The sequence below is a fragment of the Mustela lutreola genome, chromosome 8 (assembly GCF_030435805.1).
Source record: "Mustela lutreola isolate mMusLut2 chromosome 8, mMusLut2.pri, whole genome shotgun sequence".
NCBI lineage: Eukaryota > Metazoa > Chordata > Mammalia > Carnivora > Mustelidae > Mustela > Mustela lutreola.
This window is the reverse complement of record NC_081297.1, coordinates 113445858-113472286: the sequence shown is the minus strand read 5'-3', so window position 1 is coordinate 113472286 and position 26429 is coordinate 113445858. Positions and strand designations below refer to the sequence as shown.

The 26429-nt window shown below is 34.8% G+C and overlaps 1 protein-coding gene across 2 annotated transcripts in view; it reads right to left on the bottom strand.

The window, feature by feature from the left end:
- The window catches only part of PTPRQ (protein tyrosine phosphatase receptor type Q), a 202376-nt gene that overhangs the window by 3716 nt on the left and 172231 nt on the right, over positions 1-26429 (bottom strand). For both annotated transcript variants that reach the window (XM_059186422.1, XM_059186423.1), the window contains 8 exons: positions 23557-23583; positions 22837-22918; positions 19659-19749; positions 14271-14347; positions 8744-8878; positions 8424-8549; positions 6986-7134; positions 2787-2922 (listed from right to left, as the gene is read on the bottom strand). In XM_059186422.1, coding sequence (XP_059042405.1) covers positions 2787-2922; positions 6986-7134; positions 8424-8549; positions 8744-8878; positions 14271-14347; positions 19659-19749; positions 22837-22918; positions 23557-23583 — 823 coding nt within the window. The remainder of the gene's footprint in view (positions 1-2786; positions 2923-6985; positions 7135-8423; positions 8550-8743; positions 8879-14270; positions 14348-19658; positions 19750-22836; positions 22919-23556; positions 23584-26429) is intronic.

Sequence of the window (26429 nt, the reverse complement as noted above, 5' to 3'; positions counted from 1 at the left end):
CCTGATTTGTAAGGGCTGGAGCCAAGGACTGTGGTCATTTTCCTTTTTATCATCAAAGAGAAAAGATGGTAATGAGCAAAACTTCTGGGAAGGAAATCAGGTGAAAGAGAGCTTCCGAGTAGCAGCTTTTCAGCACGGAGGGAATCCAGCAGAATTCTGTCATATAGTTACTGCACAATGGAGAGGGACTGTGTGTTTGGTGCTTTAGTACTTTCTCTTATTTAATACTGACCATAAGCATGTGAGAAGTATAACATGATGATTTTACAAAAGAGAAAAAACTCAAAACGGCTAATTAAACAAGTCACAGAGCCAGCAATTAATTCAGCAGCCGAGCTGGAATCCTAACTCCATTCTCTGACTTCAAAAGTCATGCTCTTTCCCTCCCCTACCCAACTGTAGCATATTGCTTGGGCTGGTTAGACAAGCATAATATACGAAGTTGAGAGCATATATTGTGTACTAAATTGTGTGAAATTATTAACAGGCATTCTTGAACACACTGTTTACCAAGTTCAGTTCCACAAAAATATAGAGCTTGGCAAAATAGTTTCAACTTTTATTCCCTGAAGAGTGACTCTAGTTTCTAGAAGGAAACAAGATCCCGATCTGTCCCACCCTCTATCCTATCCAAATCTTGATCAATGTCAAGAACACGGAGTACCTGTGCGCATGAGTAATCTAGGGACACGGGAGGAGAAACACTAGCTTTCTGCTTATTCTTACTGTTAACAAACATAAAAAAGAATTTGGGTTTTAATAATGGTTCATAAATAGTTGGATTGATATTGGAACCCTTATCATTGAGAATAAGCTACCTAATTTGTGGGCCCACTGCAAAATGAAAATGAGAGTGTCCTCCCTCAAAAATTATTAAAGATTTTCAAGACAGTGAGAGCAAACACTAAGCCAGGTGCAGGGTACTACTGAATATGGGGCCTGTGAGATTGTGCAGGCTGTACACCCAGGAAGTCAACCCTGGTCACAAGTTATCTTCGATTTCTGAAGTATCCTAAGGGTAGAGTGATACTTCACTCCTTTGTTCCCCTTCAACATATAGGGGAATGGATATGGATTCCACTACCTAGTTTCACCTAATCATCACAAAATTGCAGTGGCTTAAAAAGACTCCTACAAAGAGACCCTGGATTGAAGGTAGTATTTATCATGTGAGCCCAGATGAACGACAAGGAAACGGCAAGGCTGATGTTCTTTGTGCTTCTAGAATAAAACTTATAACCATTGAGGTTAAAAACAACCATGTAAGGAAATTTGACAAAAATCTAGATCATTTTTTAAAAAATAATAAATAATGTATAATATATATTTATAATATATAATATATATTTAAAACCACTATTGAAACAGAATTATCTCATGCTAAGGATCATTATCTTAATGATAATATGAAGGCATCACAATTACAAGATTTCAAAATATTACTTATTTGATCTTTATCTGATATCTTTGATTTCTCATTTTGTACATATGCATTTTATAATTTATGTAATTGCTCAATCTACATTTAAAAATAAATATAGATTTATTGGAATTGAATGCCCAAGCATTCTTCCTGAGAGGAATGTGCAGTCCACAAAGTTTAAATGTCTCTGGTCTAAAGCAGCATCTTTCTAATAATATTAGTGTTCCCCTATATGACATTATAGGTTCTGTGGTCAAAAGAGGTTCAAGGATTTCACAATCATGTAATTTTGGGAAATAATGTTCATAAGGGTTCTGGCTCTATAACTGTCAATGTACAATCACATAGAGCCTTTAAGAAATTCTAAGATCAGTTTAATTTCTTTTCAAACTTATTTAGCAAAGAACCTTTTTTCTCACATTTTTAACAACTGTGATGGTGCATGTGTTTTCTAGTAGGTATTGCAGAAATTACAGCAGATCTAGATATTTACCATGAGAAAACTTCCACTTGAAAAGTATAGAAATATCAATCCAAATATACAGAGAAAAATCTTACATATTATAGTTAGACAGACTCTGGCTTGAATTTTGGTTCTGAAACATTAATTATATAATCTTGAAATATCACTTAAATTCCTTGGATGGAATATCTGCTTCCCTATTTGTAAAGCAAAGCCAAAAATACCTAGTCTGTTGATTAGTTTTATTGATACTGCTTTACAAATAAAGGATTAAATAAGAAAATATATTAAAGGATTATCATAGAAGGTGGAACTCTCTAGACACCCACTGTAAGTTTTTGTCTCATTACCATTATACTATGTGATTTTTTTAATGAAGAAAAATCTACATATTTTATAAGTGTTTTTGCCTTTAAACCAAAACAAAACAAAAAACTCCCAGGGAGTTAACTAATATAACAACTGTTTTGAGTACTAACATACAAAGGGATAAATATGAACACGTGAAATACATAGAACCCCGTAACAGTCAATATTTTAAGCTTTTCCCAAATATAACATTTAGCATGTTTATAAAAGAAAATGATCTGATTCATTTCTTAAGTTTCCCCAATTTCTTATTATTTCCCAAATACTAAGGACATCGATTTTTGAATTGCTTTCTATATGCCTATCAGTAGAAACAAGCTAGGATGAGCAGTCAGTAACAGTACTGAGGGGTGACTGCCCCACGTGGGATGTCCTCCCCAAACCTCCTCCCCTCTAGGGGGTTTATTATGTAGAAAAAGTATCTACTCTGCAAACAAAGTTTCAAGTCCATGCCCAACCAGACTGCTGCTGCTAAGATCCTCCCTTGTAGAAAGTGCAGAGCTGACACTAAACACAGTTTAGCGGTCTTACCAGGTTCTGTACCATGCACATTCTTTCACTTCTCAGTTCAGCTACTAATCCATATATATCCACAAAATCGTGGTCATTTATATGTTGTGTCAAGTGGTCCAGAGCAATAAAAACTCCAGTTCTTCCAACTCCAGCACTGTGGGAGGAATAAGATTATACAAACATTGTTCATCATGTTGATAGTGATGAAGAAAGAGAACTGTGAACTATGTTAGTAATATACTCTCAACAGGTCCTTTTCTTACTTGGAGGAACTTTTTTTTTTTTCAAAGATTTTATTTAAAGATTTTATTTGATAGACAGAGATCACAAGTAGGCAGAGAGGCAGGCAGAGAGCGAGAGGAGGAAGCAGGCTCTCCACGGAGCAGACAGCCCGATGCAGGGCTCGATCCCAGGACCCTGGGATCATGACCTGAGCTGAAGGCAGAGGCTTTAACCAACTGAGCCACCCAGGCACCCCTTGGAGGAACTTTTTTTGGAGAGTCTTTAGATTTGTGTTGTTACCGAGACTGTCTAGATAGATCAAGATGATTAATATCAGCACTCTATCAAATGTTTGAGGTTTTGTTTTGTCTGGTTATTTTTTCCAGTTGAACTTTTCCACTTCTTTCGTATTATAAAGGAGATAGTTAGAGAAGTATAGAGAAGAGTTAAAAAAAAAAACTGTTGAAAATTCTTGGGGCTCCTGGTGGCTCAGTCAGTTAAGTGTCTGTTTTGGGTTCAAGGTCATGATCCCAGGATCCTGGTTCTCTGCTCAGCAGGGAGTCTGCCTGCCCCTCTCCTTTCGCCCCTCCCTGCAGTGCGCTCCTTCGCTCACTCTCTCTCTCTCAAATAAATAAATACAGTCTTTTAAAAAATTGTTGAGAATTCTTAACACCAGAAACTTTGTATTGAACATATTTTTGGTTACCAATAGAAATGCTAAACATTAAAAACATCCTACTATTTAGTCCGATAGCATTTCTCTGTATCTTGTTGGTAATCTCTTGTGTGTTCTTTTCACTTTCTTTTCTTAGATTTTTTTTTTTTTACTTCCTATAGATAAAAAAACTGAAAAGCTATTTTTAAAAAAAAAATTAGTTTAGCACCCAGGGACAAGTATGTGCTCCATAGAAACATTGAATTGATAAACTTGACAAGACTTGGGTGCCTGGGTGGCTCAGTGGGTTAAGCCGCTGCCTTCAGCTCAGGTCATGATCTCAGGGTCCTGGGATCGAGGCCCGCATCGGGCTCTCTGCTCAGCAGGGAGCCTGCTTCCTCCTCCCTCTCTCTGCCTGCCTCTCTGCCTGCTTGTGATCTCTCTCTGTCAAAATAAATAAATAAATAAATCTTTAAAAAAAAAAAACAAACTTGGCAAGACTTATGCAGAAATTCCCATTAGAAGGACAAGAATCTTGGTATTTGAATGGTTAGCCTAGGAAGTAAATATAAAAAGAACAACAAAAGACGTTTGGCAGGTCACCTGGCCTTATAAATGTTACTTTGAACAACATAAAAATGCCATTTTGTAGGTAAGAAATAGTCGAATCTTAGCAATATCTCATGATTCAACCATGTAAGAAATAATGAGCATTTCAATGTAAATTCGATTATGGCAACACATGCGCACATATGTTGAACAGTGGAATCTGTCATGACATCATTCAACATACCTCGAGTGTCAGAGCCTGTCCTAGGCATCTGGGGTACAGCTGTGAACAACAGCACAGAGTCCCTGAACTTATGGAGGTTACTCTCTAGAGGACAGAGAAGGGCAGTGCATAGCTAAGTAAGCATGCATAGAATGTGCCTGGCGGTAAAAAGTGCTATGAAGAAAGATAAATCAGGTTAAGGAGAAGGCATCTCTGATTATGTAATATTTGAAAAGAAACTTGCGTAAGAGAGCCCACAGTTGGGTCTTTGGGAGGGGAGCACATAGCCCAGGGGAGTGGGGGGAGAAGGGATTTGAATGGCATGAGTTCTGTGTGCTAGAAGAAGAGCCGGGAGCCCAGATGGGCAGAGTGCAGTGGGGAGGCGAGAGGGGTGAGTCATCAGAGTGTGCTGCAGGGCTGCAGGTGGAACTTGGGAAGAACAGAGTCAAGGATGACCCCACGGTTTTGGCGCCACACAGAAAGGATCTGCCTGCCATTTACCAAGATGCAGGTTGAGAAGCAGGAGTGAGTTTGGAGACTGAATCAAGCATTCTGTTTTAGACACATCACATTTTCAGAATTTTGTGGTCACTCAGGTTGTCACATCGAATTAGCAGTTAAATGTATGTCTGAGTTGAGGTGAGAAGTTGGAGTTAGAATAAAAATTCAGTAGACAGTTTCAAATGATGCTAAAAGAGAATTATTAACATGAGCATGCTTTTTTCTGAACTCTCTTATCCATTCCAATCACAAAGAAGGAGATTCTCTCTCTTTGACTATGGATTGGAGTATAGTTGACACACGGTGTGACAGCAGTTTCAGGGGCGCAACATAGTGATTTGACAAGCCTATGCATTTTGCTGTTTATTACAGTGTAGCTACTCTCTGCTCTCTACTCTGAGGCTACAAAGGTGATATTAGGTCCTTTTCTAACAGACTTCCCTGTCAGTGGCACTGTATGTGCAAGATACAGAGAAGCCGAAGGCAGCTACTGCCCATTAAAGGTTTTAATCATCAATGACCCAGCTTAAAAGCAATCATCAACTTTAGAAGAAAACTCTTACACTATTTACACTATATATTATTCTGTTGAAAATGTTATGTAGAAGAAGGAGAAATGGAATCGGGAGGGTAAAAATAACACTTTAATTTTTTGTTCTATATGCTTTTTAAATCTAAGCATTATTTAGATATTTTATAATTGAATCTAAGCATTTATGTATTACCCTTATAATTTTAAAAAATCCACAGTATTCCTGGAAAATATATAATCATTTAAACTACATGGTGAGTTTTTTTCCACTAAATAAGAGTAAAAATTTGGATGGATTGATATTTTCTTACATCTTTAACCACATTAATTATAGTATTTATCTGTTAGAAAAGTTATCAATTATTAGACTTATTATAATTAATAATGTATTAATTATTAATGTGACTAAGATACTATTACTTAAATTTATATTACAGTAAAGGATACATAACATAAAATTACCATTTTAAGGATTTTTAAGTACACACATCTAAGTTGATGTTAAGCACATTCACAATGCTGTGCAGCTGTCACCACCATCCATTTCTAGAACTTTTTCATCATCCCAAATAGACATTCTCATTAAACAACTAATTAGACAATGTACCCATTAAATAACAACCATCCTTCTCTCTCTCTCTGGAGTCCCTGGTAGCCACAGTTCTACTTTCTATCTCTATGAATTTACCCATTCTAGGTATCTCCTGTAAGCTAAATCATAAAATAGTGTATTATTACCTACTTTTTCTCTGGTTTACAAACCAATTATCAAAGAGACTCAAGTTGAGATTTATTTAAGTTTATTATGATAGAAAACAAATCCATCTGTTCAGAAAAAACTCTGAATTCTAAACAATCTTGAGTTCTATTTCTTAGAGTGTTAAATACCAATTAAAAGAAAGTGGAGAAAAAACTTCAATTTATAGTTATATTCCCTTAAGTATGTCCAAAGATCTAGTCAAAGGAAGACACCTGTGTAGCTAAAATTTGTAAAAATTGTTGTCATACTTGGGTTGCTCACTTAATTTGGTCTTTAAATTTTGTTTTCTTTTATTCTTTATAACTCAAATCTAAAAATTTGCTTTTATGAAAAAAATTTAAATTATGGTAGTAGGTTAATGCCAATTGACATAATAAAGGATCAGATGTTTATCTGTAAAATTCTTAAAATCTTACACACACACACACACACACACACATCAATGAGGGGCTACTATTTAAAAAAAAAAATTGAAGACTTTCGTTTGAGAGGCATAACCCAGTCAAGAGTTCAAAAAGATTCCCTTACCAGTAAGATACTTTCCCTTGCTTTTAGACACCTTCACTACTCATTTTATTTTTGCCATCTAACCTTTTATAAAGTTAAAATTTGATCCATTACAACCAGTAAAACATCTGAAAACTGGAAATTGGAATGAAGCTACATTAACATTCTGCCAGAAAATAACCAATGGTATCATGATAATAAAAGGACCACATTGACTTTAAAGACCATATCTAGTGTTTCATATAGGTTCTGGAAGTATCTTCCTTACCTGCAGTGAACAATCATGGGTGTGGTGTCATGCGCTCTGCTTGCTCGAACCAATTTTACAAAGTGAACTAGAGGGGCACTGTTTTCAGGGACCCCGTGCTCAGGCCAAGCAGTAAAGTTACACTGTCGAACAGTCATGCAATCTCCATGCTAGGTAGCGTGACAGATTAAAGAAGCATGACATGATTATTAAAGTATCACAATGAAGGTTTAAGGCAGCTGACATCCTACCTTTTAAAGGTGATCTTTTAAAAATGACTATTTACCAAACAGAGGAACCTGTTTTTCATGATTTCCTGCAAGACAGATCTTCTTTTTTTTTTTTTTTTTTTTATTTTTATTTTTTTTTTATTTTTTATAAACATATATTTTTTATATACATATATTTTTATCCCCAGGTCTGTGAATCACCAGGTTTACACACTTCACAGCACTCACCAAATCACATACCCTCCCCAATGTCCATAATCCCACCCCCTTCTCCCCAACCCCCTCCCCCCGGCAACCCTCAGTTTGTTTTGTGAGATTAAGAGTCACTTATGGTTTGTCTCCCTCCCAATCCCATCTTGTTTCATTTATTCTTCTACCCACTTAAGCCTCCATGTTGCATCACCACTTCCTCATATCAGGGAGATCATATGATAGTTGTCTTTCTCTGCTTGACTTATTTCGCTAAGCATGATACGCTCTAGTTCCATCCATGTTGTTGCAAATGGCAAGACAGATCTTCTATGATTGTTACAATAAAGCAAGTTGCCTTCCAGTATGAATGGAACAAGTAAAAAAGCTTGCGAACAGATGATAATATATAGATAATATAGATGTTTATATTCAAATGTAGTGTAATATTTGGTAGCACAAGAATAGGAGATTTTAAAATAATTTCGATCCAAAATTAAATAAACACATTCACCTATTATTCAAAACACAAGTATTGAGTGTCTGATAATGTCAGAAAGTATAAAGATCCTTGTGCCATTTTCTGTCAGTATAGGCATTGATACGAACTGATAAAGTTGGGATCCCACAGTCTATCTTCAGTATCAGTTCTGGATTAAATAGAAAATCAAATTATTAAAATAAAGAAATGATTGATTAGGGAAATTCCTGTTTTAAGGAATTTAAAATTTTTCACTTTATAGTTTCTTCATCAAAGAAAAACCTAATCTATAATTTCCTTCTTTTTTTTTTTTTTCCTCTTGTCTACCTAAGAATTTGATGTTCATTGGTTAATATAAACTTTAACCATAAGATTTGGAATTAAACACAATGACCTAGATACTGAAGTCAGTTATCAAAAATTTCTGTTTAGAAAATAAGAGGAAAACACTGTTGAATATAGAGGTATTGTAGCAAGGGACAGTTCTAGAAATTAATTTTACTTTTAGGCAGAGCACTCATATCTACTATTGTGTTCCCCTCCCCTCCCCTTGTTTTACCCTTTCAATTTTCAGATCCCTGATGGTCCAGTCTATTTGTACATCCTCCATTAGCTTTGTAATCACTATATCTCCAAAGACGGTAACTGGTTTGTTGTCCTCTGGCCAATACTGATGGCATCTGATCTGCATTCAGAGAAAATCACCAGTCATAAGAACCATTGTTATATGGATAGATATATCACAGTTATTGCTACTAAGTTAAAACTGCCTTATAGATGTCCAGGTATTGATGACTCACAGTATTAGCAGAAATTGCCACACATATATTAAGACAATTGTAAAATAACATCTTGTGAACAGATTTTCAAATAACTTACCCTTCCTTTTTCAAAACACTGAGTTAGCATTACTAATGTTTTTGCTCTGGTTTCCCATACCATTCTCCAAAAATCCCCAACTGTTCCTGGTAATGGACCTTGAGTGGCAATAAATTCATTTGGACATAAGTAGCCCTAGAAGGATATAATGACAATATTAAATCAACATTTATACATACAGTATTTTTTAGTTTTTGAGCAATAGATAAAAATGCACTAATTGTAAAATATCTAATAGAATGTGGAATTCACCCACAATATCATTATCCAGAATGAAATGTCATTAACATTTTGGTCAATTTCTTTACAATATTAAAATATGTACATTTCTCCACTGATATAATATTTATGAGTTCCTACTGTGTGCCAAGCACTGTCCTAGGATCTGGAGATTCATCACTGACAAAAAACACTAAAATTCCATTCTTAGTTATTTTATATTCTCTATATTTATACAAATAAATATACTGATATTTACTTTATATTATCTATTTATTACATATTAGGGAAGATAGACATTAAGTCCATTAATAAGTCTGTTAAATAAGCAAATTACATAGAACCTTTAAAAGAGGTATATGTTATGAGAGAGGGTTTTCAGAAAATTTGATGTTCAGAAAAGACTCACTGATGACATCTAAGGAAAGACTTGAAGAAGTAAGGCAGTAAGCTCTGCAGGATTTTGGGGCCAGTGTTCCTGGTAGAAAGTCAAGTGTAACATTAAAGAAAAAAAAAGTGCCTAGAATTTTCTATGAACACTAAATGGCTAGAGTGGAGTAAATGAAGAGGGGACAGATACAGAAGATAACAGAAGAAAGAACGGAGGAGGGAGGATAGGATGCTTTAGGTCCTAGCAGGTAATTATAAGACTTCGGTTTTCACTCAGGATGATCTAGAAAGCTGTTGGAAGGTTTTAAATATATAGAGTGTATGGTTTAATAGTTTTACTCTGGTTTCTGAGAGAAGACCAGCCTATATGGGTTAAAAGTGAAAGGAGAGTAGCTAGAAGGTTATTGCAACGATACAACCAAGGGGTTAGTTAGGGTGATAACAAGGGGGATGGTGAGAAGCGAAAGGATCTGGATATACTTTGAAGACTGAGTCAAAAGAATTTGTTGATGGACTGGATATTGGGTATTAAAATAAGTAAAAATTTTAAAGGAAGGTTTGGAAGACTTTGGGATATGCAGGTTTGAAGGGAAAATTGGAAATTCGTTACAGACCCGTTAAACTTGAAATCCTTGTTAGATATTCAAGTGGGAATATTATGAAGGCAATTGGGTATATGAGTTTAGAATTCAAGAAGAAATCCAAACTGGAGACATAAATTTGAAAGTAATCAGGCAACCCACGGAATGGGAGAAGATATTTGCAAATGACAGTACAGACAAAAGGTGGATATCCAGGATCTATAAAGAACTTCTCAAACTCAACACACACAAAACAGACAATCATATCAAAAAATGGGCAGAAGATATGAACAGACACTTCTCCAATCAAGACATACAAATGGCTATCAGACACATGAAAAAATGTTCATCATCACGAGCCATCAGGGAGATTCAAATTAAAACCACATTGAGATACTACCTTACACCAGTTAGAACGGCAAAAATTAGCAAGACAGGAAACAACATGTGTTGGAGGGGATGTGGAGAAAGGGGAACCCTCTTCCACTGTTGGTGGGAATGCAAGTTGGTGCAGCCACTTTGGAGAACAGTGTGGAGATTCCTCAAGAATTTAAAAATAGAGCTTCCCTATGACCCTGCCATTGCACTCCTGGGTATTTACCCCAAAGATACAGATGTCGTGAAAAGAAGGGCCATCTGTACCCCAATGTTTATAGCAGCAATGGCCACAGTTGCCAAACTGTGGAAAGAACCAAAATGCCCTTCAGTGGAGGAATGGATAAGGAAGATGTGGTCCATATACACTATGGAGTATTACGCCTCCATCAGAAAGGATGAATACCCAACTTTTGTAGCAACATGGACGGGATTAGAAGAGATTATGCTGAGTGAAATAAATTAAGCAGAGAGAGTCAATTATCATATGGTTTCACTAATTTGCAGAGAATAACAAATAACATGGAGGACATGGGAAGATGGAGAGGAGAAGGGAGTTGAGGGAAATTGGAAGGAGAGGTGAACCATGAGGACTATGGACTCTGAAAAACAACCTGAGGGTTGTGAAGGGGTGTTGGGGGGGTGGAGGTTGGGGGAGCCAGGTGGTGGGTTTTAAGGAGGGCATGTATTGCATGGAGCACTGGGTGTGGTGCAAAAACAATGAATACTGTTAGGCTGAAAAGAAATTAAAAAAAAAAAAAAAAGGGAGTAATTACCACACAGCTAAAGCACAAGATTAGATAAAATTATCAAGGAAATGAATTCGGAAAGGAAGAGTAAATTCAAGGATCGGGCTCTAGATAATTCAGGTGTTTGGTGGTGAAGGAGAAAACAGAAAACCAACCACACTGAGATGAAAGAGTCAGAGCTGTAGAAGGAAAATTGAGAGAATGATGTTCTGGATGCCAGAAGAAGAAAGTATTTCAAGGATGAGGACAGTTAACACGAATCAATTTATAAAATGTTTCTCCTGGTCATCTGCTTTTTCCTTTCTCAGGGACTAAATGTACTTTGGCACTATAATATTCTACCAACGTGGGGACAACTATGATGTTTCTGATGTTATTACAGCTCCTTTGCATCATGGCCTTTAATCTTTAACTTCTAATTATGGTAAAAAAATCTCTCAGGTTAAAGTAATATCAGGCATAGGGTTTAGTGCCTTTCTCTTGTTCTATTATGTTTCCATTGTTAATTTTCTTGAAAGCCCTTCTAAACTCATTTGTAAAGTTAGTGGTTGTTTATAGGGACGCAGCATCTCTTTCCCTCCCTACCTCTCTCCCATAGTTCTTCCATCATCAAACTGTTCCCAGCTCTCTATGAATCCTAGCTATGCATAGGAGCGCAATTCTTAAGGACAGGTGAGGGCAGAGAGGTAAAGTTAAATTAACCTAGTTACAGACCCTGACCTGGAGTTTCCCAATCTTAAAGGATATCCCTCAGATGTACTTATAGTATCTTACTTCTCCCTTTTTCTCTCCCAGACTTGAGTACTTTTGCTTTTCCATCTGAAGACTAATTATTCTGTTTTCTTCCCTACCTCCCATTATGGTTCTCCTCCCTTTTTCCTCTAGCACTGGGACATATAGGAATCCAGAAACCATTTGTAGATGGCCTCTGTCTTTTGCTCCTGGAACAAGTGTTCATGAACTCTCAGATAGAAGTGTCATGGAACAAAACGGGGGAGGTGGAGGGAATTGATACATCTGACCTTTCTTTCTGAGACGTTTTCACTCTTTCTGAGGGAAGATTGCCCGAATTTGGGGATGGCAAAGTAAGGGCCATTGTGGTATCACGGCTTTTCTATTTCCATCTATTTCTGGAATTCCAAGCAAAGAAGATTTACCTAAAGCCTAAGAGCAGCAATATCCTTCCACTCCAATTCTGAAATCTGCCTTAACCTACATTAAGATGTTTTCCATCAGGGCCTGCTTCCCATGCAGCTCAGTAATGATTATGCATATCATTACGTATGGGTCATAGTGACTTTGTTGTAAGATTTATTATATTACAACGTTACTTGATTATAGCAGGATATATATATTCAGAATCCTTAGTTTTATTGCTCACCCTACATTATCATCTTCTTATAGCTGCTTCCTGACAACCTGTAATATTTAAAGGGAGCACTGGGTGTTCATGAATATTCCTTTGTTTATGTAAATCTGTTTGGTTTAGTTACACCTACTAAAACTGTCAGTTTCCTTTCTAATCATATTCATACCCTATACTGTCACCCTATGTCTGGTTGAACATTAGAGAATGTGAGTTATTCTTTTGTACCTACTTATTAGTGAATAAAAATGGTACAAACAAGAGATACAACCATTTGTGCTTGCCCTGTTCTGTAGTATCACAAAACATATGATCACTAGCACATTGATTAAATTTAAATGCATATATGCAACATTCTGTAAATCAAAGTAAAACTTCAACATAGTATGGAGTTTGGGCTGTAATGAAAATTAGTAAGCACAAGATTTCACCAAAATCTTTAGAGAAGAATTATATTTTCCAGGGCATCAATCATTTGAAAAATGACTAAAATATGTCACCACAGTAGACAACCTGTGTGGTTTTTCAAAATGGATTTAAAGTTCTTGCATAAAAATAGGCTGGAATTCAAAGGATGCTTTAACTCCTACAAACACTCGCTCATTTCCCCTATTAAAAAAATCTCAAATTCTCTCTTTATATATTCCTTTCAGAATAAGACCCAATATATGATTGAAATTTTGGAGTCATTATCAACCAATAAAGAATTTAGAATGAAAATTTCCCCCTTAACAGGGGTTTCAAGGGAACGAGACACAGAAGATGTTATGTTAATGGGGAAAAGCTGGAGCAACACAGAAGCAGAGTCCCAGTGGGACTAAAGGGCAGGCCTGGGAGTGACCTATGAATAAGAAAAGAATACAAGACTGTGGACACTAGAGGAAACCCTCAAGTGTCTGTAGGGTCACCGTAATAAGGATGGCTAACTTTGCTATATATTAGAATTGAACCCAGTGGGTGAAAATATAAGGGGAAAAATCTTGTTTTTATAAAAACAACGATATATTGGAGCTGTTCAGAGATAGAGTCTTCTGGCTTAGGAGAAAGTAGGTGAATCAATGCCAAGAGAGGCTAACATCTAATTATCAGGATTTTTTCAGAAGCAGCTTTGAGGCAAATGGTTGAATTTAATAACCACAAGGTCAAGGGCAATTCCATGTGTCAGCCCTGGTGCTGGTCTTGGGTACATTTCAAGTTTCTATGTACCTGTGATAGTGATGAGCCCCGAGAGCACAAGAGAGCCATGAAAGAGAGGGAGAGAGAGATCCCTAAAACACTTTGGTGTCATTCAATTTTTAATCCAATACAGTAAGCATTTATTATCTATGATGTGCCAATTAGTACATTAGGCATGTAACAATTCATCTCATGTTGGTTCATTTATGTTTTTTGAGCAGCTACAATGAATGCACATTCTACAGGTAACTGAGGATCAAAGAAGAACATGACATTGTAGTCTCCTTGAAGGACTGAAAATCTAGATGGCAAAAAGAGCATAAAATTTTTATATTGTATGGACATAACTATATTTGACTTTTTCTTTATAAGAGAGATTGACAGACATCATTGCATACAAAGAATTTACTGACAAACATTAATTAGAGGAAAGGCCTGGGGATATGTAGCTTGAAGTTATGTATCTGTCACTTGGTAAATTGAAATCTCTATTAGGAGCCCCCATTTTTGCATCCATAAAATGGGGGTAACTAGTGTTGTTGTAAGGAATTTTATGCACATAAAATGCATAGAGTTTATAATAAATTTCTTATTTAAAATAGTTGGAAGAGTAATATAATCAAAGTATTCATGTTTTATAAGAATATAAAGCAAAACAAATAGCAACTTACAGAAACATAGCTGGCATTAATATAATCTGATCCTGGAATACTAGCGTCAGCTATCAGCTTCACTCTGTTATTATTATCTAGAGGAAAATATAAGACAGTAATGCTAATTCATTGTTTAAATTGCCACTACTTGATTTTACTATAAAAGTAATACAAAGAAATTCATGATGTAACATTGAATATCACAGATGGTAGTAAAATTAAAATAGAAGTTCCCTCTTATCCCATATTTCCACTACCCAGATACAATGACTATTAATATGTTCTTGTATATATTTCTAGAATCTATCCAATTTCATAAAAACTAACCATAAATGGAGTGATAGACATTCTTTTTTGCATTTTTTTCATTTACCTATATCTTTCCATATATTCATAAACAAAAATATCTAGGTTATTATTTTAAACAGTCATATCATATTTCATTGTTCAAATATACTAATTTAACTCATGATGATTTCAACTCACCTCATTTTGTTATTGTAAAATGATACGTAAATATAACTAAATTTTTTGCCTATATGTTGTGGCCTATTTATAGAATACATTACGAGCAGTAAAATTCCCGAATACTGTCATGCATTTCAAATTTTGAAAGATATTGCCAAATTGTTCTCTAAATATATCAATTTATACTCTGAATAAAAGTGTTTGGAAGTGAACAATTCTGTTTCCTTTTACTTTCTACTACAAGATATTGTTAAACATTTAAGTTTATGATTATTTTGATAGATACAAATTGATGTCTCATAATACTTATTCTTATTTCCTTAAATATAAAAGCAATTCAGCTGAGCTTCTTTGCTTGTGTATTGACCATCTTAAATACCGTTTTCATTAATGGTCATTTCATATTATACTATTTTTCTATTTAAAAATATTTTATACAAAGATATATCATGTTACAATTTTAATACACACTACATGTATTGAAATATTCTTCTAATTTTTTGACCCTATCCATCAATGTACCTAGCCTAGCTATCTTGCCATACATAAAATGTACATTTTTTAATAATCAAAATTAAAAGTTTTTTTCCTCATAGCATCATGATGACTTCTTGTGTTATTTCACACAAATGTGTCTTTCATACCAATATTATTATTTTTACAAATCTTCCATTCATATTTTCTTCTAGAACTTTAATGGTTTTTCTGCTTTTAACTATTTCAATCTTTGATCCACTGGGATTTATTATTATTTTTTATGGAAGTAGGTAAAATCTATCTTCTATTGTTTGTTTCTTTGTTGCCATTTGGAGCAATGAAGTCCCAGTTTCTTAATATTTCCTCACTTCCCCCTTATTCAAAATACCACTCTTATTATACACAAGATTGCTCCATGTATTTCTAAGACTATTTCTGGACTATTTATTCACTTCCATTAATTTATCTGCCCATTCTTTCTTTAATACCAAACTTTTAATTATTATTCTTTAGACTATTTTAAGATCTGATAACATTAGATTCCCCCAATCATTATTTTTCTTCAAAAAAGGGGTTCATATTATTTTTTTTTTTTTGAGGATTTTTACCAAGTTGGTATATGGGTATCTCAATTGGAATGTCCAGTGCTAATTTTAGCAAGAAATGGAAGTGATACAAAGTACCTATTATACATGATTATTTTGATTTTTTATTTAAATCTCATTGGGAAGGCACTCAGTAGTGGAGGAAAATGGGTTAATGGTGGGTTTGAATTCCAGAATTCAAATGAATGGCCATGGATTTAGAGCCGTTCAAATATGAGTGGCTTTAGGTGCATTTCTTAACTTCTCTGCTCCTTCACTACCTCGCCTATAATATACAGTTACAATATCTATTTCGTAGAATCCTCATGAAGAAAACATACATGAAAGCTTATGGAACTTCTAAAGCTGAATAGGATTTGATTAAACTTAAGCACATGCTACTTTTCCAACTTTGCTGTATTGTTAGTGATTCAAATGACCTGCCTGATACGCTTAGAGATGGGGAATGTTTAAGCAAATTTATGCAAATGATTTATGTCCCAAAGACTTTGAATTTGGTATGACCTAACTATTTTAATGACATTGTGGCTATTCCTGTAACTTAGGAAGGGAAGCCATCAGGTTTCTGTTCATGCGATATGCCTGCTTGTAACTAACTATATGAGTCAACCACAAGCTAAAACTTTTCTTCGTGGTGTTGGAACATTTCTGAAGGTCATAGTGTCCTGTCAAACAGAGATTTGGAAATCTCTTCTGCAAGCATTTGCTGCTAATTCTAGTATCTTAAAGCCCTGTAAGCTAATATCTTCTAAAATGCACTGTGATATTTGAAATCCTACTTCCTGCATTACTCAGGGGAAACAATGCACTTCACTAAGCTGTCTCAAGCTAAAATTCAGAGTCTATTAAAATGAATTCATTCTCTACGGGAGGAAAAAAACGTTTCTTCAGCTTAATGGCTTCTCTGCAAGCACAGTGGGAGAATATATTAAGTTTAAACATCTCATTTGCTTGTTCTGTGTGTGTGTGTGTGTGTGTGTGTGTGTGTGTGTGGCCGGGGAGTACTTGCCATCAGAAGTGGCTGAGTTTAGAGCTTGTCTTCTCACTCAGGTTAGGGAAGTGGGCTTGTTATATCCAGACTATACACCCCAAGGGCCTGTTATTAAATTTTATTCACCCAAAAAATTAACAGCTTTAAAAATAAGCAATCTATTGATAACTAACAATCATAAGAATTAACATCAAGAGCTTTCCATGTTCCAGTATTGGGCAAAGTGATTTACATAATTATTTCATTTAATCCTCCCTATAACCTTATGAAGTGGACACCACGGAACAGTATGTCCAGTCACTAAGGCAGCTAGTAGGTTCACAGGATTGTAGCCCAGGAAGTTTGATCAGAGCCCACACATTCTTAACATTTTTACTACATAGCTGGCAGTACATAGTTAGCTGGATCAATAAATTATTCTCATCACATTCTTGAAAAATAGAGAAATCTACCTAACAAAATTATTTCTTATAGGAGCTCCAACTCTCTAAGAGCACAGTTAAGAAAAATATTTTCTACAAATGCATTACAGGATATTGAATGTAGATGCAATACACTTGAAAAGTTATTGTAAGTTTTCTGTACTGAAATGAAGAAGAAAGCAGAAAACAATTGGACATTATCCATTTGACTCTAGCAAAGGTGAAAAATGTATGAAATGCCAATTATAATATCCCAAACACTCTTGATTTGTAACATAATTCCATCAGCAACAATTACTTTTTGTCTTAGCTTCTTAGATTAGAAGAAATTGGGCAATCAGACTTTTCAGGTCTCCTTGTTGTTTTAAGGTTATTTACTTTCCTTGACCACTCTTATTCTCTTTCTATCCTATAAGTAATAATCTATATGGTCTGACTTTTCTTTCAGCTGGGATGTGAATCTGAATAATAATGTACTGGGATCTTCATAATAAAAGAGTGATTAAAAAATATCTTGGGTTGCCTGGGTGACTCAGTCAGTTGGGCGTCTGACTCTTGATTTTGCCTCAGGTCATGATTTTGGGGTTGAGAGATTGAGCTCTGTGTCAGGCTCTGTGATGGGGCAGAAGTGTGTGCTCTGCGTGAGATTCTACCCCTCCCTCTCCTGCTGCCCTTCCTTCTGCTTGCACTCTCTCTCTCTTTCTCTTAAAATCTTAAAAAAAATCTTGCTACTGTGTCAAATTTTTATGTATTTTAAATTAGATACTCTTTGGTCTTTGGAAATAAGTTAGCTGTATTTGGTTTGCTTATTTTATATATACTGATGTAAGTTACTCCAGCCAAATATATGATTGTAAATAAATATTAAATATTCCATAGAAACTGTCTTTTTAAAAAAAGATTTCTTATTTATTTATTTTTAAGAGAGAGGGAGAGAGAGAACATGGGAGCGCACGAGTCAGGGGAGGAACAGAGGGAGAAGCAGGCTTCCCACTGAGCAGGGAGCCTGGTGCAGAACTTGATTCCGGGACCCTGAGATCATGACTTCAGTTGAAGGTAGACACTTAACTGACTGAGCCACCCAGGCACTCAGTAACTGTCTTTCAATCAGATTACAGTGTTTATTTTCACAGAACAGCACTGAATAGGCATGAACCAGTACCAAAGAAATTTAGGTAACGACAAATATAAAAACACGAGAATTTCCGTTATCTTTTAAATTTACGATGCATCGAAACCAGGTTAACTCTCTGAAAAGGAAAACAAAAGGACCTATTGAGAAACTTTGTGCCACAGAAATTTAGAGAGTCTATACTAACATTCCGTACTTCCTACAAAAGTGTCTGATTTGTCAACTTGCTCCTAAAGTCATTTACTTATGACTTGCTTTGTTCCAGCAGGGATTTGGGGTGATTAAAGCTATTTGCATTTTCATTTTATCCTAATTGTTGGGAATTAGCAGATTCCACTAGATTACTACTTCCTATATCACATTTCCCTAAATTTGTTTACTTCATGCCTCAGTTATCCTTGAGTTCTAGAATATCAGAATTCAGTCCATGTCCTCCTATCTACATCCTTTATGATTTTACACTCTGTTATTGTATCCTCCTTCAATCTATGTCTTTCTAGACAGAAGAGTTAATTCTTCAGTAAGGAAATTTCCCAATATAGTTTTGAAAATGCACAGAACATACAAAAATGTATATTTATTAAAAATACTTTCAGATTAGGAATATTTTAAAATTCTAGATTTTGAAGCAATAGTAACAATATTTTAGAATATTACAAAAAGCGTATTGAATCAGAATATAGATAGGAGGCACATCTGTTCAAAAAATATAATATCAAATATATAGCTATTATGATCAGAATTTTTCTTTCACATCATTGCTAATTCTTAAAGTGACAATACAGTTTTTCTTATTGATTGAAAAATGAAGTTTTATTTACTATGGTGAGACACTACCCTGTTTCCTTTGTAAAACCAATTCTGGTAAGCACACATTTGCTTTGATCTCCAAGGAATATTTCGCAATACAACTTTTATATTCTATAAGAAAGCACTGCCCAGCTTTTAAGGGAAATGAATGCACAAAGTTACGTTTCTCTTTTCACTGGAGAACTAGATCTGTAGGAAGATGTTAGAGAGATTCATTACTTGGGTTAAATTACAAAGCTAAGAAAATATTAGGTCTACAGTTTCTTGCACCTGCATAAGTGAACCTTGTATGAACAAGCTGAAAATCATGTACATTATCTTTACTAAAGATTAACAAAGCAAGAGAGATACCATTTGAAAATTACTGCTAATAAAATGCATTATTGTAATTTGATTAATATGTAATATAATAGGTTTAAGAAATAAAAAGACTAAGATGCATTTGGTGCTCATTTTAAAAATATTTTTCAGGTGGAAACCAGAGACAGTAAGGGCACATACATGGTTTTATGTTTGGAAAGCGGTTTTTTGCTCGGTTCCAAGGCAGATCAGCATCAGTTGAAGAAAGATCCTGAAGAAATTTTGGTAGTTCCTGTGGAATGAAGTCATTGCAAAGTTGAGATTTATTTCAGAGGTAAACAAGAAATTCTACTTAGGAAAAAAACATTCTTTATTCTAAACCTTTTTACTTTTAAGTTATAAACACCTCTCATAACTGCAGAAACAAGGTCAAATTAATAGCAATGAACTTCCACAACCATTTACTGAAAATGTCCTGAATAAAATTGGCAAGTTGGGCTGTTGCTTCCTCTGGGATAATTTCTTTGTACTTTTGGAAGCCCTAAGATGTGGCAACCGTGTTAATAATAGCCTTCTCTATACTTTATTAATGGTTTCATCAGGAACACACTGATTATTATTTAATATTTTAATGTCTACTTAGTAGGGGAAGGGAGTTCAGTGATTTATTTTTTGTTTTTTCTCCTCAGGCAGTGTGATTTCATGCCTATTAATTGGTACAACATTGGTCAGTTTAAGAAGATGCCAAAGGTCAATTTCCGTTCTCAGTAGGCATTGTTAAATCGATACTGGAATGCAAAGGTGCGACTAAGAATTATCAGACACAGATGAAGGGTCAAGGAGATCCGTTATTGACATTTTGATAAAAAATGATATTACCCCTTCATCCTTAAGAAAGTTGGTGCAAGAAAATGCATTCATTATTTTGTTGAGCTGGTGTTTTATATTTACAAAGTTTATAGTTTTTCATTTTAGAAATGTCTCAACTTGCCAAATTCCTTAAAAAAGTATTAAGAATTTGTGTTTTTACAATTTTTTCAACATTTATTAGATGAGTCTCCCTTTCCCCCTTATTCTTCCTCAGAAAGAAAATCTTTGCCTGTGGTTATGTGCAGTGTAAGCATTTGAAATCTGGTGTATTGGCATAAAAGGCTTAGAAAAAATGTGTTTAACTAAGTAGGGAATCTTAGGATAGTTTCCCTGTGTCAAGGTGTTGGGAATATATGTCCGTGTGTCCGTAAGAGACAAAGGAATAGGGGGGAAACACAGGTGAAATGGAAATCTCCTGAAAGCTGGTACTTTTTTTTCTGTAATTATTTCACATAGAAGTTTCCATTCATAGATTTAAATGACTGTGGCCTTGATAATCAATACCCAATTACCAGGTTGAGTATTTGGATAGTAATGTCACACTTGGCAGCCTTTTTCTTATCAGAGAACACAGGCCTTCCAGCATCCTATGTAGTTCTTTCTTGTATTGTTTTTTCTGTTCAGTGGAATCTCAGATGAGTAAGACTGTTCTTCATCTTTTTGCTTTTGCATTCTTTCTCCCTCTCTGGGATATTCTTCCCCTTTCTGTCTACCCATTGGTCTTCTGTTTGTCCAAAAGTGCATCAAACGTTACCTTCTTGTGCATGCTTTTCTAACTGTTATCCAAATAATGTCAGTACTCACTTCTGTCTGCATATCTCTGTCTCGATTCAGTGTATTTATGTATTATTTGTGCAGATCTGCAGTTCTTAACATAGTATGAGCTTCCTTATGGTAAAAGTCATCATCCTAATCTAATAGCTATTAGTGCTTGTATCAGCCACTATTCTTAGTGTTATACATATTCGATCATTTTAGTGTTCACAACTCAGTGAGGAAAATGTTAGTATTTTACAAATGAGGATATTGAGGAACAGAGAGTTTATGTGGTTTGTTCAAAGTCGCTTAACTATTAAGTGTTGAATTGATATATATTAATATGCCAAATATTTTTTTAGAACATTTTATTTATTGTTTGACAGAGAAAAACACAGCAAGAGAGGGAACACAAGCAAGGGGAGTGGGAGAGGGAGAACAGAACAGGCTTCCTGCAGAGCAAGGAGCCGGAGGCGGGGCTCGATCCCAGGACCCTGGGATCATGACCTGAGCTGAAGACAGACACTTAATGACTGAGCCACCCAGGTGCCCCAGTATTTAAGAAAGTTTTTAAAACCATGATCTCCAAAGAGGTTGAACTAGAAATTTTCTCAGTGTAATATATGTGAAAATGTTGTTGCTAATAGAACTTTTCATCTACTCAGTCATGCATAATGTAATTATATTCGCTCCTATTACAGTGAAATTACACTTTTGCTCTTGAAAAATTACAAGTTCTTGCTGTGTAAATGCTAAGAAAAGTTTTATGGTACCATCGATTTTGTTAAGTCCAGGCCAATATTACTTAAGAAGCATAACCAAAGAGCTGTAGGAAATACCATTAATCTTCTCACATTTTGTTATTATTCCCTGAGAGGCTGAAATAGTATAATCCTGAATTATTCAAGCCAATTGCTTTGTTTCATAGGTTCACACACTAAAAATTTCATGGAAAAAAAAAAAGAAAATTGTTGGTGAAATTTAAAATCCATTTTACTTATATAAAACAAAATAATTATATAAGTTTGGAAAGAGGTATACAAGTTTTAAAAAAGCTTATTTATAGATCTGATATATACCTCATGCATTAATATAATTTCAATTTTATAGATATATAAAATGCTAAAAGCAATATAATTAATCTTAACTTTTAAAAAGTGTTGAAGTGGAATTTTCTTAACTTCATGTATTCTCCATAGGTGATATGTACTTTTTTCATAGTAACTAAAAACTAAGCCTCATAAAACATGGATATTTTTACTTTTAGATAGCTCTAGAAATACTACTTTTGTATTTTCTGGAAACATCATGCTCTGTTTTCAGGTTCATCTATATCCCTAACCTAAACTAAATGGCAAATATAAAATGGAATTATTTAGTCTCTAAATATAAAATCATTATTTAAATATAAAACCACATGTATGGTAAAGCCTAAATCTCACACACCAGCAAAAACCAATGAATACAACTTTCCAAATTCTGGATGAAAGAGCAGAAACGAGGCCAGGCTGCCATTGCTAGGGAGGTCTGAAGAGGAGAACCCTTTCCTCACACAGTAGGTGAGTAATTCTGTTCAGGTTGCACCAGAGGCCATCGCGTGTAACATTACTATCCAAACAATCAACCTGGTAATTGGGTATTGATTATCAAGGCCAGAGTCCTTCATGGCCTTGCCTTCTTAAAATGGACATGAAATGTGACACATGAAACGACTGGAGGTCTGGCAATGTTGTGACAACTGCTGGTAACATACCGAAAATTCTTCTTGAAACTTTAGGTTGTTGTTTGTGCAAAGCTCTTCAACATGTTGCAGGAAGGTCTTCTTGCTTACCGGCCTCCAAGCAAAGAGAGGTAGAAAATGGAATCATATTAGATTGGCACTGGCTGGACGATGAACAAGTCAAAGAACAACAGACATTTCAAAACCCATAACCACATAGCCCTTTAAAGTCACTCTGCCATGTTTACAAAATTAACTTTTCCCCTGTAAGTGTGCTTTCTTTGTATCGGTGGCACCAAATCCTTTCCATTTTTAAGTGACTTTATATGATGATTTCACATTGTAAGGAAAAAAGTTATTCAAGTAAATATAAGGGCATAAAGTTATCATTGAGCCCTAAAGCACATAATACCTCTTTGTCATACAGAAAACATTTTATACATTATAAGGTTTTAGAAGATATAAAATATTGCAGTGACCTCATTCTCATAATGACATGGTTTTTAAACCCTAAGGAGTTTAGATATCCCCGTATTACTTCCCAAGCTAAAATACAGACATGCAAGCTTCACCCCAGAGAGAGAGAAAGCATTTCTCCAGTTACCATGCAATTAGTCATGCTTTTATGATTTATATCCAGCTTGGAGGTTTTTCCAGCAAACATACAAAAAAGGAACCACACATTAAGATTCATTGAGTCAGTGAATTTAACAATGACATTCAAAAAGAAGAAAAGATATTTAACAAACTTACTTGATGGATTTTCTATAACTAAGTAACCTGCAACAGAGATTGTGTTAAATACATGATAAGTTGAGGGTATAGCTCTTTCTGAAAGAGTTCTAGATTAAAATCAGATAAATAAAATAAATCCATAGTGTAGGATGTGCTATGCCTTTCTCTGATATGCAATCATTATTCTAAATTCTATTTCCTTTTTCTAACTCATATTATTTGGGCTCAAATATAGTTAAATAATAACTTAGCTTCCCTCTCAAACGAAGATACTCTTTTAGTATCGTTAGGCATTTGGGGTACTATGCTAAAAACAGATCACTTTTTATTATATTGCATAGTATTTAGAGTCTAAGAGAGTTAATATAGATTTTAAAAAAATATTTTCTTTTCCGATAAAGAGTGCTTCACCAGGGAAAGTAGATCTTTGAAAAATGACATCATATTGCCTAAGTTTTATTTCATGAGTGAATTTTGATGAGTATTTAGCCATAAAAAAAAAAATCACAATTCTTTCAGTTATTTAGACAAAGCTCCTCTGAGAGTTTGTTGGTCATTTATTCATACTCTGAAAAAAATTGAAATAATTTTTAACAGCCAAGTAGACTATGCGAAACACACAAATTCAGAGATGGTAACACCTTTAATAACACGTTTGTCATGCACAATTAACACTGCAAAACCACAAAAAGCACAAAGTATAATGAAATAAAACCAATAAAATATAAACTTTTCAAAGTTTTAGATTTTAAATATTAACAGGGATGATTTCACTACATTCCTTAAGTGAATAATGTTTATAAGAGGATGTGGTTTTTGAAGTAAAGAACAAATAAAAGAAAATAGATTGGAAAAATGTGTCATAATCAATATTATGAAAATGGTACAAAGAAGTATATTCAATGAAGAAAACATGAGTCAAAAGTTCATTTTATTATAAGAATTGGTGAAAAGCGTGGGGGTGCAGGAGCAAATATTACTAAGAAGAATGATAAAATTCTGGTTAATGTGATAGGTGTCCCCAAGGAGATGGAGGTATCTCTCCTCTTCTCAGGGTAGAACCCCATACAGCATCCCATTATCAAACATGGCGTCACAGTGATAAAAGAGCAATGTTTGAGCAGTCTTGGTAGATGAATTTGTAAGCTTCCTACAATAACCTAGAGTGATTCTGAGAAGGCAACAGAGAACTTTTTAACTAAAGGATATGGAAATGGTTGAATAGGCTACTAAATCAGAAGAATCCTCAATTTGGGGTTTGCAACAGGAAGACAGAGTCTGAATTAGAGGCCCTCGACATATTTCTGACATAGCAACAGATAAAATGGGAACTGAGGCAACAGTCAGTCCCTGTTGGAAATAATTACCCTTCAGCAAAGACCAGCAAGAAAAAAATATGACCATGGGCTAGAACCATACTACCCAAATACACTTAGATGCCTGATGCCCCAGTGCCCTTATGCCATCATATTCCTTAGAAACAGGAAAGGCAAGTGAGTTAGGTTGGGTAAAGCCTAATTGACTGAGCTGATAGAAATATGAATGAGATATGAATGAGAAATAGGAATGAGATATTTGAGTTAGCAAGATCAATTTCCCTGCTACCACACAGAAATGGAAATTCTTGAGTTGAATGGGTATCGCTTTCATAACAACAAGGAGCATTATTCAATTTGTGATTGGTGAAATTCAAACACACCACATCTGATTTAATGACAGGCTCATGGTCTACCTATTTAAGGACAACCAGCCTGCCTTCCTACAGTGGGGAGCATCTCTCTTCCTAGAAAATCCAGGAGTATTTGAGGTGGCGTTGGCAGAATATTTTTCCTAGGCTATCTAGAAGCTGAAGTAGAGCTAGCTTCTGGGCAGTCATCAACAAGGCATTTGAAGAATCAGAAGACGTTCATCAAATCCTCAAAAGACATTAAACATGAATAATCATATTAAAATATAAATGCACAAGAAGTAGTTAAAGCACCATGTTATTATTCACATCCTTGCTCTTTTTCTCATTAATGTCTCTTCTCATTTAGAAATTATAACTAAAAAATGTATTTTTCTTTTGTTAATTTCTTTACAGTGAAAAAGAAAGTTGCTTCTTTTTAAACTATTATTTTATTTTGCATCTGAAAGATCTCTCTAAAGATACTAATTTTGAACTGTAACTGGCGAGCTATTGGATCCAGGTGGCTATTTGTGAATTCTTTCCTTACTATAAAATATGAGCGCTTCAAATATCCACTCTAGCAATTAACCAGTTACTTAATCACTTAAGTAAGTAACCAGTTACTTACTTAAGCAAGTTACTTAATCTTTCTGTGCCTCTGTTCCTAATTTGGAAAACAGAGCAAGTATTTGTAAATGAAGCTCATATATTTACAATGCTTAGAAATGCCTTTGGCTTTGGAAGCAATACATAAATATTTGTTAATATCATTAATATTATAAATTGCTATTTCTACTTTATTTTATAAAACTCAAGCTCCTCTTACCCATCTGTCCTACAGTTCACTGATATAAAGGAGGATTTCTTTTTGTTTCCAAGAGAATATTCTATCTTAATTTTACTCAAAACTGGGTAGACTAAAAGATGCTAAAATAAGCAATGAGCTTTCCTCTTTTATTCTTCTTAATCAGGGTCTCAACACAAAGAGTGGTCATAAATATCCAGACTTCAAATCCAAGTCTGGTTTTCTAGTTCTCAATTTAAGATCCTAAATAAATCTCTAAGAACATAAAGATGGTAATAATTCAGTTTTCACATTACCGTGTGAAAGCATTCTCATCATGCCAGCATTTTTAACATTATTCCTTACAAACTACCTTTTACCTTTTAACATTATTCCTTATAAACTACCTTTCACATACCCTGTTTGTATTCCAGATTT